Source organism: Salmo salar, chromosome ssa14 (genome assembly GCF_905237065.1).
Source record: "Salmo salar chromosome ssa14, Ssal_v3.1, whole genome shotgun sequence".
Taxonomy (NCBI): Eukaryota; Metazoa; Chordata; class Actinopteri; order Salmoniformes; family Salmonidae; genus Salmo; species Salmo salar.
The window spans coordinates 43,946,372-43,961,081 of NC_059455.1; the positions used below are offsets into that span (position 1 = coordinate 43,946,372).

Below are 14,710 nucleotides of genomic sequence, written 5' to 3' on the forward strand. Positions count from 1 at the left end.
ACTTACCCGTCCATCAGTGTGTCCCCTCTGATGACCCGTAGGTTGCGGAGGAAAGAGAGCGAGACGAGAGCGTAGGAGCGCCGGACCTTCAGGAAGCCTGTAATCTCCTCCAGCTGTCCAAGGTTAGCCTCCAGCTCTGCTGCTATGTTATCTACACACACATACTCATCATTAACTCAGAAGTTACTTTGGAAGCGTGCACACACACACACCCACAGCAGTAAGTTGGACATGAGCCCCTAATACCCACTTCCTCCTCTAAGGTTGATATCCATGCTGCCGTTGAGAACGGTGCATCCTCTCAGAGCCTGGGCTGCTGTCACAGAGTCCACCATCTTCAGGCCCATACACACCTTAGGACATAGCCCAGCACACGGAGTACAGACCAACCTGCAGGACGAGAGGGAAAGAGCACACATCAGATAACACATCCTCATAGGAGCTAGGGCATGGTTCCCCAACTGGCGCCTGCGGGTGATTTCATTTGGCCCCCCAAGTTTTCTGAGAAAATAATAATAAAAAAACATATTGGTGGACATAAAGACTGTAAAAAGGAGGTGGTTTGGGATGAGTCGGACCGCAAAGTGAAGGAAAAGCAGCCAACAAGTGCTCAGCCTATGTGGGAACTCTGCATAGAGTGTGCAAAGCTGTCATCAAGGTAAAGGGTGGCTATTTGAAGAATCTCAACTATATTTTGATTTGTTTAACACTTTTTTGGTTACTACATGATTCCATATGTGTCATTTCACAGTTTTGATGTCTTCACAATTATTCTACAATGTAGAAAATTGTACAAATAAAGAAAAACCCTGGAATGGGTTTAGGTGTTTTAGGTGTTCTAAAACTGTTGACAAGTAGTGTATGTTTTAGTCAAATATTATATCTGTTTTGGCTTCTTGCGGCCAATTTGCAGTCTACAAATGATTTGTAGTTACACTGAATTCAGAAAGTATTCAGACGTTTTCCACATTTTGTTACTTTACAGCCTTATTCTAAAATTGATTAAATTGTTTTTTCCCCCTCATCAATCTACACACAATATCCCATAATAACAAAGCAAAAACAGCTTTGTAGAAATTATTGCTAACAAAAAAAATGAAATATCACATTTACATCAGTATTCAGACCCTTTACTCAGTACTTTGTTGAAGCACCATTGGCAGTCTACAAGCTTGGCACACCTGTATTTGGGGAGTTTCTTCCATTCTTCTCTGGAGATCCTCTCAAGCTCTGTCAGGTTGGATGGGGAGTGTTGCAGCACAGCTATTTTCAGGTTTCTCCAGAGATTTTTGATCGAGTTCAAGTCCGGGCTCTGGCTGGGCCACTCAAGGACATTCAGAGACTTGTCCCAAAGCCACTCCGGCATTGTCTTGGCTGTGTGCTTAGGGTCATTGTCCTGTTGGAAGGTGAACCTTCGTCCCAGTCTGAAAACTCTGGAGCAGGTTTTCATCAAGGATCACTCTGTACATTGCTCCGTTCATCTTTCCCTCAATCCTCACTAGTCTCCAGGTCCCTGCCGCTGAAAAACATCCCCACAGCATGATGCTGCCATCACCATGCTTCACCTTAGGGATAGTGCCAGGTTTCCTCCAGACGTGACGCTTGGCATTCAGGCCAAAGAGTTCAATCTTGGTTTCATCAGAGCAGAGAATCTTGTTTCTCATGGTCTGAGATTCTTTAGGTGCCTTTTGGCAAACTCCAAGTGGGCTGTCAAGTGCCTTTTACTGTGGAGTGGCTTCTGTCTGGCCACTCCACCATAAAGGATTGGTGGAGTGCTGCAGAGATGGTTGTCCTTCTGGAAGGTTCTCCCCATTTCCACAGAGAAACTCTGGAGCTCTGTCAGAGGGACTATCGGGTTCTTCGTCACCTCCCCACCCGATTGCTCAGTTTGACCGGGCGGCCAGCTCTAGGAAGAGCCTTGGTGGTTCCAATCTTCTTCCATTTAAGAATGATCTTGGGGACCTTCAATGCTGCAGACATTTTTTGGTACCCTTTTCCAGATCTGTGCCTTGACACAATCCTGTCTCTGAGCTCTACGGACAATTCCTTCGACCTCATGGCTTGGTTTTTGCTCTGATATGCACTGTCAACTGTGGGACCTTATATAGACAGGTGTGTGCCTTTCCAAATCATGTCCAATCAATTGAATTTACCACAGGTGACTCCAATCAAGTTGTAGAAACATCTCAAGGATGATCAATGGAAACAGGATGCACCGGAGCTCAATTACAAGTCTCATAGTAAAGGGCCTGAATACTTAAGTAAATTAGGTATTTCTGTTTATTATTTTTAATATATTTACAAAAATTAACAACATAAAATTGCTTAGTCATTATGGGGTATTGTGTGTAGATTGCTGAGGAATTTTGTTTATTTAATCCGTTTTAGAATAAGGCTGTACCGTAACAAAATATGGAAAAAGTCAAGGGGTCTAAATACTTTCCGAAGGCACTACAACACGGTTTCTCTATCTATCTATCTATCTATCTATCTATCTATCTATCTATCTATCTATCTATCTATCTATCTATCTATCTATCTATCTATCTATCTATCTATCTATCTAGGCTACTGCACATTAAGCACGACAGCCAATAGATGTAGCTAGCTTCTGGCGTAAATAAATGAAACTATCTCCAGTAGGCTAATCTTTTTGGGCGTGAACTATATTACTGCACTGTATTGTATGGACTGGAATTACGCACATCGTTCAAACCATGAAGCTGGGAGAGAACATGCGATTCTGGTGCAGCACATGCAGCCTACAAAGTTACAATTATAGGCTAGTATAGGCAAGTCAATTTGATTTTAATTTTGTAATTTAATAGTGCCTATTTGTACTGTATAATTAGTAGGCTCACACATCATATATACCTTTCATAATTTTTCTCGTAATGTTATTATATAGTACTGTATTATAGACTTACGTAGTAGAGTTGACAGTAGTATATAGTACTGTATTATAGACTTACGTGGTAGAGTTGCCAGTAGTATATAGTACTGTATTATAGACTTACGTGGTAGAGTTTACAGTAGTATATAGTACTGTATTATAGACATTCGTGGTAGAGTTTACAGTATTATAGACTTACGTGGTAGAGTTTACAGTAGTATATAGTACTATATTATAGACTTAGGTGGTATAGTTTACAGTAGTATATAGTACTGTATTATAGACTTACGTGGTAGAGTTTACAGTAGTATACCCGGAGGGGCACTCTGGTATACAGGCTCCATTGTGGATGACAAACTGGTGGCAGTCGCTGTTCTTGCTCTGCTTACACTTGTTGTGGAGGTCCTGGCAAAAGGAGAAAGGGACGCAGCGCCAGCCCCTATAAGTGTAGTATCCCTGGGGACAGCGGTCCACACAGGCCTCCTGGTAGTAAGGAATATGGATGAGTTAGATTAATCAATTAGTCAATTACATCCGTATCGATTAAAGCATCTGTATCGATTAGAACATTTGAGAATGTAAAATAAAAAAAAGTAGGTGATATTTGTAATAGCAGATATGACATAAGAGTTTAAATAAACAAGACTTGTTTAAATAAACAAGGCCAATACTCCATCCCACCTAAGCAGGCTGAAATAGCAGGCAGTCTTTTCAAACAGCTCTTACGCTAAAAGGCATTATCACATTCACAATTTCAAAGTATTATTCCAACCTCATAGTGTGGATATATACACTGACCAAAAGTATGTGGACATCTGCTCGTCGAACGCCTCATTCCAAAATCATGGGCATTAATATGGAGTGGAGACTGCTATAACAGCCTCCACTCTTCTGGGAAAGCTTTCCACTAGATGTTGGAACATTGCTGCAGGGACTTGCTTCCATTCAGCCACAAGAGCGTTAGTGAGGTCAGGCAGTGATGTTGGGTGATTAGGCCTGGCTCGCAGCCGGCGTTCCAATTAATCCCAAAGGTGTTCGATGGTGTTGAGGTCAGGACTCTGTGCAGGCCAGTCAAGTTCTTCCACAACGATCTCAACAAACCATTTCTGTATGGACCTCGCTTTGTATACAGGGGCATTGTCATGCTGAAACAGGAAAGGGCCTTCCCCAAACTGTTGCCACACAGTTGGAAGCACAGAATAGTCTAGAATGTCACTGTATGCTGTAGCATTAAGAGTTCCCTTCACTGGAACTAAGGGGCCTGAACCATGAAAAACAGCCCCAGATCATTATTAATCCTCCCCTAAACGTTACTGTTGGCACTATGCATTTGGGCAGGTAGCGTTTTCCTGGCATCCGTCAAACCCAGATTTGTCCATCGGACTGCCAGATGGTGAAGCGTGATTCATCACTCCAGAGAACGTGTTTCCACTGTTTCCACTGCGCCAATGGCGGCGAGCTTTACGCCGACGCTTGGCATTGCACATGGTGATCTTAGGCTTGTGTGCGGCTGCTCGGCCATGGAAACCCATTTCATGAAGCTCCCGACGAACAGTTCTTGTGCTGACGTTGCTTCCAGAGGCAGTTTGGAACTCGGTAGTGAGTGTTGCAACCGAGGACAGGCGATTTAACGCGCTACACGCTTCAGCACTCGGCGATCCCGTTCTGTGAGCTTGTTGCGGCCTACCACTTTGCGGCTGAGCCGTTGTTGCTCCTAGACGTTTCCACTTGACAATAACAGCCCTTTCAGTTGACCGGGGAAGCTCTAGCAGAGCAAAAATTTGACGAACTGACTTTTTGGAATGGGGGTATCCTATGACAGTGCCACATTGAGAGTCACTGAGCTCTTCAGTAAGGCCATTCTACTGCCAATGTTTGTCTATGGAGATTGCATGGCTACGTAGTCATTTCTTTTTTTACATCTGTCAGCAACAGGTGTGGTTGAAATAGCCAGATCCAGTTATTTGAAGGTGTGTCCACCTACTGCTGGCCATGTAGTGTATAGAAAACACAGAAACATCACGTTTTTGACTGCTCTGGACCTTTAAATAATGAATCATCTCTAACATCTAGAATCAGAAACACAAAAGTCACAAGGAATTTCTCTTGGCGTTGTATATAGAAGCATCTACATCAGCTCCCTCCACCCCAAAAAAACACAAACAATCAACTAATGTGATTGTGAAAGGTGTGTTGAAGTCATCCCAAATTTACCTGGTGCTGGAGGTTCTTGCAGGCAACACAGCTGCTGCTGTTGCGGGGCTCAGAGCAGCCTCCCAGACACTGTTCATGGCAACATTGGTTGTCTCTGGTACAGGCCCGGTGCTTACAGCTGGTGGGACACACTGTGGGAGGGGGAGGGTTTAGTAATAGGATATTTGGTAATTGTAATAGTATTTGGTATATGTGTTTGAACCAGGTCAGTCAGTATTTGGTATGTGCTTGACCCAGGTCAGTATGTATTTGGTATGCGCTTGACCCAGGTCAGTATGTATTTGGTATGCGCTTGACCCAGGTCAGTAAGTATTTGGTATGCGTTTGACCCAGGTCAGTAAGTATTTGGTATGCGTTTGACCCAGGTCAGTAAGTATTTGGTATGCGTTTGACCCAGGTCAGTAAGTATTTGGTATGCATTTGACCCAGGTCAGTAAGTATTTGGTATGCGTTTGACCCAGGTCAGTAAGTATTTGGTATGCGTTTGGCCCAGGTCAGTAAGCATTTGGTATGCGTTTGACCCAGGTCAGTAAGCATTTGGTATGCGTTTGACCCAGGTCAGTAAGCATTTGGTATGCGTTTGACCCAGGTCAGTAAGCATTTGGTATGTGTTTGACCCAGGTCAGTAAGTATTTGGAATGTGTTTGACCCAGGTTTGCTCTGAAATCACTAAATGTTACTTTCTAACGAGGTGACCCAGGCCACACACACACACCAGTGTTTCCCCTATATTCATTTAGCAGTGGCAGGTCGCCAGTGCTAAATCATTGCCAACACTCCAAAAAATCTGATAAAAGAAAATATGAAGACTAGATATACATTTTAAATAAAATCATCTTTGTGAACTAACAATCACAAAAATAAAAACTAGGCAGTCAGGGAGAATCTGAAATTCCAAAAATGTCATGGCATGGGAATATAATTTTGTTATAATGTTTGAGTCACTCAGATAGCATAAGAACACGGCAAAAGCCATGGTAAAATGTGTAGAATTGCAGAAAATTAGCTGGATTTTCCACCGCTGCTGAAAAAAATCCCAGGGGAAACACTGCACACACACACACTTCATCTACTGCCAAGCTGGTAAGAATACACTGTGCAAGAGCGCTCACACACACAGTGTTGTGTGTGTGTTGTCACGATACCAGAACTTTGACTTGGATACCGATAACAGGTTGAGTATCACGCTACCCGATATCAAAACAATACCACAGCAGACAAAGAAGGCGTATTAGCCAAAGGCACAGAACGGCCCTTAATCCAGACAGTGTCAACACCTTTTGTTTACCAAGAATGTGACGAATACAATTTGATTTGATAAACACAGCTACTGCTCTGCTCAATCCTTTCAGTTCAACAGTATAAAATTATATATGTTTTTTTTTACGTCAACTTTTTCAGACAGCCATGAATACATTAATGAATCAATTATACAATCACACAATCAAATTAGGCTATGTTTTTTTACCCATCTAACTACATAACATAATGGTAATAATTTATTTGAATGGTAAATGTCTCATCTATTGATTAACTGAGTAAACCAAGATGTAGTCTAGACCTATTCACAATACAGGCTAACGTACATTCAATAGGAGTGTGTGTATGCATTGAGTTATTGAGCTTGTTTTGGCTGATTTCATGGAGCTGCAGATTAAAAACAATCCGTTTCCCTTCCATTTGGGACTTATTTTACTGTACTGATCAACATTTGCATAGAAGTAGCTTATTTTATAAAAGTGCACGCTGTCTCTTTAACCAGTAATGATGTCATTCACAAGGCAAGAAGGGGGCGGCCCCTGGGAGCCCTATTCACACACACAGTCAGTTCACTGGAGGCAACAGATAGTCTTTAGGAGAGACGTGCAAGAGAGACCGACTAAGTGAATGAATAAACCTGGATAATGAATTTGTTAGCTTCAGCTAGCAAGGAATGTTAGCCTACAAAGCTGGAAGCTATCGGTATCTTCTTGCATTGTAAGGTGTTCTAGCCTGTATGGACATTGTTTTGCGAACAGTAATTAAGAGTTTCAACATTTCTACATGCCATGTTGCATTATTCAAGTGTGTTAACTTCAGTGCAGGCTAAGTGGAGAGCTAACATGATGCAGCCCAGACTCCCAGTGCAAGCTCGGTGGAGCAGGCTCGGTGGAGCAGGCTCGGTGGCTCAGTGGAGCAGGCTCAGTGGAGCAGGCTCAGTGGAGCAGGCACGGTGCGCTCAAGCTTTAAGGGGGACATCGGCTGGGCTGATAGAGACTTGTTCCTTGAGACACATTTGACAGAAGTACCGGAAGTAACAACAATTCTAATACCTAATATATTTGACATGTTCTAGTATTGAAAAAGTACCTACATTTCGGTATACCGTGCAACACTAACACATACACATGGTAACGTTCATTGCCATTGCTGAGTTTCAAAGCCAGTAGGTACTGGCAGTGTGTGTGTGTCAGCGGGAGAGAGGTAAACACCTTGCTGACTGCCTGTCCTGCAGGATTAAATCATCTCAGGTAGCTCCGGAGCCAGATTAGATTAGGATTGGTCAACAGCCTAACGAGGGGCTCAGGCCACAGGTCAGATCACATGAACTGAAAGGGTGTTTTTGTGAGTGTGTGCTACATTAACAACTGACTGAACAAGCAACCGCAAACACACAAAAATATATCATCGCAGGTCAACAACTTTTACAATGTAGAGCAAAACAACACCACAGAAAAGGTGCTCTGACTGACACCGCATTATACTGACTGACTGACACCGCATTATACTGACACCGCATTATACTGACTGACTGACTGACACCGCATTATACTGACTGACTGACACCGCATTATACTGACTGACTGACTGACTGACACCGCATTATACTGACTGACTGACTGACTGACACCGCATTATACTGACTGACACCGCATTATACTGACTGACACCGCATTATACTGACTGACTGACTGACACCGCATTATACTGACTGACTGACTGACACCGCATTATACTGACTGACACCGCATTATACTGACTGACACCGCATTATACTGACTGACACCGCATTATACTGACTGACTGACTGACACCGCATTATACTGACTGACTGACTGACACCACATTATACTGACTGACTGACTGACACCGCATTATACTGACTGACTGACTGACACCGCATTATACTGACTGACTGACTGACACCGCATTATACTGACTGACTGACTCTCTCTCTGCTGGGATTCATTAGAGTCACAGCAGTCATGTGACATGGGGTCAGCCCTCTACGAGCGCAACATGGACCCCTGTCCTTCCTTCCTGACTGAGTGTGTGTAACGGGGTGGTACAAGGGGCTAATTAGAGATCATTTAACAGTATCAAATGAGGGGATTAGATACAATGTTTCTGAATGAGTAGCTAACATTGATGAAATCCTCATGACAGTATTTTCTCTGAATATTGGGTGTTGAATACTCTCTGCCTGTCTCCCTTTTCCCCCCTTCGGTCTCTCTCAGCCGCACTATACACACTCCCTCCCCCATCCCTAAACACACACAAAGTCACTCGCATTGCCTGCAGCCCTTCACACACACACACACCGCACAGATTCCTGATCCAGTGCTAACTCCATTCCATCGCACAGCGGCAGCTGCAGATCCACCCTCAGCTTTAACCAATGTGTTGCCTGGTAGGGGGAGCTGGTCTCTCTTTAACCAATGTGTTGCCTGGTAGGGGGAGTTGGCCTCTCTCTCTTTAACCAATGTGTTGCCTGGTAGGGGGAGCTGGCCTCTCTTTAACCAATGTGTTGCCTGGTAGGGGGAGTTGGCCTCTCTCTCTTTAACCAATGTGTTGCTTGGTAGGGGGAGTTGGCCTCTCTCTCTTTAACCAATGTGTTGCCTGGTGGGGGGAGCTGGCCTTGCTTTAACCAATGTGTTGCCTGGTAGGGGAAGCTGGCCTCTCTTTAACCAATGTGTTGCCTGGTAGGGGAAGTTGGCCTCTCTCTCTTTAACCAATGTGTTGCCTGGTAGGGGGAGTTGGCCTCTCTCTCTTTAACCAATGTGTTGCTTGGTAGGGGGAGTTGGCCTCTCTTTAACCAATGTGTTGCCTGGTAGGGGGAGCTGGCCTCTCTTTAACCAATGTGTTGCCTGGTAGGGGGAGCTGGCCTCTCTTTAACCAATGTGTTGCCTGGTAGGGGGAGCTGGCCTCTCTTTAACCAATGTGTTGCCTGGTGGGGGAGCTGGCCTCTCTTTAACCAATGTGTTGCCTGGTAGGGGGAGCTGGCCTCTCTTTAACCAATGTGTTGCCTGGTAGGGGAAGCTGGCCTCTCTTTAACCAATGTGTTGCCTGGTAGGGGGAGTTGGCCTCTCTCTCTTTAACCAATGTGTTGCCTGGTAGGGGGAGCTGGCCTCTCTTTAACCAATGTGTTGCCTGGTAGGGGGAGCTGGCCTCTCTTTAACCAATGTGTTGCCTGGTAGGGGGAGTTGGCCTCTCTCTCTTTAACCAATGTGTTGCCTGGTAGGGGAAGTTGGCCTCTCTTTAACCAATGTGTTGCCTGGTAGGGGGAGCTGGCCTCTCTTTAACCAATGTGTTGCCTGGTAGGGGGAGTTGGCCTCTCTTTAACCAATGTGTTGCCTGGTAGGGGGAGCTGGCCTCTCTTTAACCAATGTGTTGCCTGGTAGGGGGAGCTGGCCTCTCTTTAACCAATGTGTTGCCTGGTAGGGGAAGTTGGCCTCTCTTTAACCAATGTGTTGCCTGGTAGGGGGAGCTGGCCTCTCTTTAACCAATGTGTTGCCTGGTAGGGGGAGTTGGCCTCTCTTTAACCAATGTGTTGCCTGGTAGGGGGAGCTGGCCTCTCTTTAACCAATGTGTTGCCTGGTAGGGGGAGCTGGCCTCTCTCTCTTTAACCAATGTGTTGCCTGGTAGGGGGAGCTGGCCTCTCTTTAACCAATGTGTTGCCTGGTAGGGGGAGCTGGCCTCTCTTTAACCAATGTGTTGCCTGGTAGGGGAAGCTGGCCTCTCTTTAACCAATGTGTTGCCTGGTAGGGGGAGTTGGCCTCTCTTTAACCAATGTGTTGCCTGGTAGGGGGAGCTGGCCTCTCTTTAACCAATGTGTTGCCTGGTAGGGGGAGCTGGCCTCTCTTTAACCAATGTGTTGCCTGGTAAGGGGAGTTGGCCTCTCTTTAACCAATGTGTTGCCTGGTTGGGGGAGTTGGCCTCTCTCTCTTTAACCAATGTGTTGCCTGGTAGGGGGAGCTGGCCTCTCTTTAACCAATGTGTTGCCTGGTTGGGGAAGTTGGCCTCGCTTTAACCAATGTGTTGCCTGGTAGGGGGAGCTGGCCTCTCTTTAACCAATGTGTTGCCTGGTAGGGGGAGTTGGCCTCTCTCTCTTTAACCAATGTGTTGCCTGGTAGGGGGAGCTGGCCTTGCTTTAACCAATGTGTTGCCTGGTAGGGGGAGCTGGCCTCTCTTTAACCAATGTGTTGCCTGGTAGGGGAAGCTGGCCTCTCTTTAACCAATGTGTTGCCTGGTAGGGGGAGCTGGCCTCTCTTTAACCAATGTGTTGCCTGGTAGGGGGAGCTGGCCTCTCTCTCTTTAACCAATGTGTTGCCTGGTAGGGGGAGTTGGCCTCTCTCTCTTTAACCAATGTGTTGCCTGGTAGGGGGAGCTGGACTCGCTTTAACCAATGTGTTGCCTGGTAGGGGAAGTTGGCCTCTCTTTAACCAATGTGTTGCCTGGTAGGGGAAGTTGGCCTCTCTCTCTTTAACCAATGTGTTGCCTGGTAGGGGAAGTTGGCCTCTCTCTCTTTAACCAATGTGTTGCCTGGTAGGGGGGAGCTGGCCTCTCTCTAACCAATGTGTTACCTGGTAAGGGGAAGTTGGCCTCTCTCTCTTTAACCAATGTGTTGCCTGGTAGGGGGAAGTTGGCCTCGCTTTAACCAATGTGTTGCCTGGTAGGGGAAGTTGGCCTCTCTCTCCTTAACCAATGTGTTGCCTGGTAGGGGAAGTTGGCCTCTCTCTCTTTAACCAATGTGTTGCCTGGTAGGGGGGAGCTGGCCTCTCTCTAACCAATGTGTTACCTGGTAAGGGGAAGTTGGCCTCTCTCTCTTTAACCAATGTGTTGCCTGGTAGGGGGAAGTTGGCCTCGCTTTAACCAATGTGTTGCCTGGTAGGGGGAGTTGGCCTCTCTCTCTTTAACCAATGTGTTGCCTGGTAGGGGAAGTTGGCCTCGCTTTAACCAATGTGTTGCCTGGTAGGGGGAGCTGGCCTCTCTCTCGCTTTTTTTATTTTACCTTTATTTAACTATGCAAGTCAGTTAAGAACAAATTTGTTTTTAAAATGACGGTCTACCCCGGCCAAAACCTAACCCGGACGACGCTGGGCCAATCGTGCGCCGCCCTATGGGACTCCCATAGGGTCTCACAACCGGTTGTGATACAGCTGGGAATCGAACCAGGGTCTGTAGTGACGCCTCTAGCAGTGAGATGAAGTGCCACTCTTGGTAACAGCAGCAGAGACAATCTCCTCCAGGATTAAGATCCCTGCTGCAAACTGCGTTGAGATAATAACTTTATGAGCTGGGTTGTCTGTCCTAGTAGTAAATGTTTGCATGCACTCGTTAGCATTTACCTAGCATCCGCTATGAGAATTCCGGTTATCAGCAGACGGTTATCATTAGCATTATTGCTAACAGCTACACAAAGTGTGGACTAGACACGAGCGCACCGCACACAACACACACAGACACTAGGCTCGAAAAACATGACCCTTGGTCAACCTCAGTGCATCACAACATGTAAATGAAGGTTGGGTTCAGATTACCTAAACAAATTACAATGTCAACAAATCCTGCCCCATTTTACCAAGCTCCACGTGCAAAACCACCCTGCCGCCCACTTCGCTTTACGTCATTGAAAGTTGTTTCATCGCCCCCAACCAACTTGTACAAAGGATCACGTCCTTTTGAACCTGAAAAGCCCTATAAGGATTGACCATGTAATGTATGGAGCATATTACAGCAGGATGCACAGCCAAACTCTATGGTTTGCACAATATCAAATCAGTGAACTGAAAATGCAAACATTGGTATCGGCCCAAAGTCTAGTTTAACGCCGATGTTAAAAACCGATGTCAAAGCTACCGTGCATACCTATAAACCATAGGTACATGACGCAATGACGCCATGTAAAATGTTACGCTATACGTGCAACACAGCATTCCTAACCTAGCCCACAATGTCTGCTGTGTGGATCGAGCAGTCAACAAGTCGAGCAGTCATTTGAAAGAGTAAGAACATTTCAGCGAGACAACGCAAAGTCGAAATCCATTTAAGCCAAGATAATGGAATTCATTGCCCTTGACAATCAACCGTTCTCTGTCGTGGGTGATGTTGGCTTTCGCTGACTGGTCGAGCACCGGTACACACTACCAAAGTGCGCCATTTTTCAGATGTTGCCCTACCGGAGTTACATACTATGGAACGCTGTTTGGGTCTTTGCGTGTCAAAAAATATACAGTAGCGGTGTCAAAGCTATACAAAAAAGTCTGCAAACACCGGCCACGAACGGTGTGTTTACAATACTGCGTTGGTAATAAAGCATAATTTGTTTGACCGCAACTTCTGGGGTAGCTACCTTTAGCTTGGTACCTAGCTAGCACCAATATAACCAGCCTGAAAACAATGACCAGTAGAAACTTCAGTCATTTTCATTATTCTTAGCAATGACTTAGGAATTCTTGTGAGTAAGTATTAGCTAGGTTGACACTTGTTATTCGCCTATTGAAATTGAACTTCAGTTCATGAAAATAAATAGCTAGCCAGCTACTTGACCCTGTTGCCCAAAGCTAACGTTATAAGCAGCCAGCTAGCTTCATCTGGCTAGTGATGCTCGACCGGACCAGGTTATGCGTTGTGAAGCTAGCCACAATAAGGATTAGGCACAATAGTGGAATTTGCAGTTTGCCTTCAAAATAAAAGTATGTCATTGACAGGGATGCAAATGAATACAAATAGTATAATTATCCCACACTTTTATTTTGAAGGCTAACCGCAAAGTCCATTATTGTGGCTAATCCTTATTGTGTCTAGCTTCACATAGATGTGTCCAACCACCATTAATCAAATAAGAACTGTCTTATAAATTAGGGTTATTTTAGATGATGACACCCAGCTATATAGTTAGCTAGCTAACCATAGCTACTGAAACAGATTATGTTGAAACACATTATGTTTTTGGGGAAGAACAAGAAGCTAGCTAGCTTTTTTTATTTATTTTTACGAACAGCACTGTTGGTGCGCGAGACAACTTTACCAGCATCATAGCATACGTATCGATGGCTCGTTATGACATATGAAATACGAGTGAGTGTAATCAATGTGTAATAACTACGTTAAAAAAATGTATGAACGCGTTAAATTATTATGCAGTCATATTCAGCTCCTGATTGGTCAACAAGCTTATTTGACGCGTCAAATAGTGTTATTTGTATCTAGTTATTAGTATCTTTTTTGACAAGCAACGACCCAAACGGCGTTCCATAGAAATCCTGGTAGAGAATGAAACGACTGAAGAAATGAACAACGAAACAGCACAGCAAGTAAGTGAAAAAAATATGTTTTGATTATGTTTTACTGGTACTGAATACGTAAATGCCAACAAAATAACTTTTTGTCAGTGTTGTGTGTGTGTGTAACCGTTATTTAAGGTAGGCAAGTCAGTTAAGAACAAATTCTTATTTACAATGACAGCCCGGACGACGCTGGGCCAATTATGCGCCGCTCTATAGGACTCCCAATTATGGCTGAATGTGATACAGCCTGGATTCGAACCAGGGACTGTAGTGACGCCTCTTGCACTGAGATGCAATGCCTTAGACCGCTGCGTCCATGTGTATGCGTTAACTATTTACCTGTACTAGATTGCTTAAAAGGCCGCTAAAACGTTTTATATCGGTTATCGATATAGTTTATTTTGTCAAGGAAAATATCGGATATCGGTACCAGCCAAAAGGGTCATATCAGTGCATCACTAGATGCTATCATGCGGAATAGGTTGTAGTTTGTTGGTCTCCAATGCTGGTGAGTATATCACTAGCTAGACCATAGACTGCCGCTTATGTATCTGGTTATGTATATTTAGGCATGGAAACACAATAAAGTTTCAAAGGAATGCAAATAATTAGTAAGAAAACCTTTTGTCATGATTGTGATGTCACCAGAATGACTTTAGATGCAGTAGAACTTCAGCCAGCCAACGAAGATTGAGGGGACCACCGTATTTTAGCTAGCTAACATTAGCATTGCTAGCAATTTTTTTTACAAAGTTTGCAAGTAACAGTAGTCGCAACATTGCTATCTCTCTAAAGTAAATTTGATGACATCATAATATGGCAAAGTTGTTTCCTACTAATTATTTGCCTACTTTAGCAATGTCATCTTAGTTCCATGCCACTCTAAATTAGTGTAATTTAGACTAAACAGTCATATTATCCTCCCGAGGTGCAACCCGTGTCTAGGGCACAAATAAATAGTGGATGCAGCTATGGTGGTACTAGCCAACTCATGTCTGACTACAACAGTGTACTAACTAAAGGCAACAAACCAACCCAGGGCCATATCAAATCA

The 14,710-nt window shown here is 44.5% G+C and overlaps 1 protein-coding gene across 1 annotated transcript in view; it reads right to left on the reverse strand.

Annotated features, from left to right (window-relative positions):
* LOC106569756 (insulin receptor) overlaps positions 1-14,710 on the reverse strand; it is a 201,809-nt gene that overhangs the window by 46,807 nt on the left and 140,292 nt on the right. The window contains exons 3-6 of the mRNA XM_045694442.1: positions 5,108-5,238; positions 3,183-3,376; positions 251-390; positions 7-151 (exon numbers count right to left, since the gene is read on the reverse strand). Of these exons, the coding sequence (XP_045550398.1) occupies positions 7-151; positions 251-390; positions 3,183-3,376; positions 5,108-5,238 (610 nt within the window). The remainder of the gene's footprint in view (positions 1-6; positions 152-250; positions 391-3,182; positions 3,377-5,107; positions 5,239-14,710) is intronic.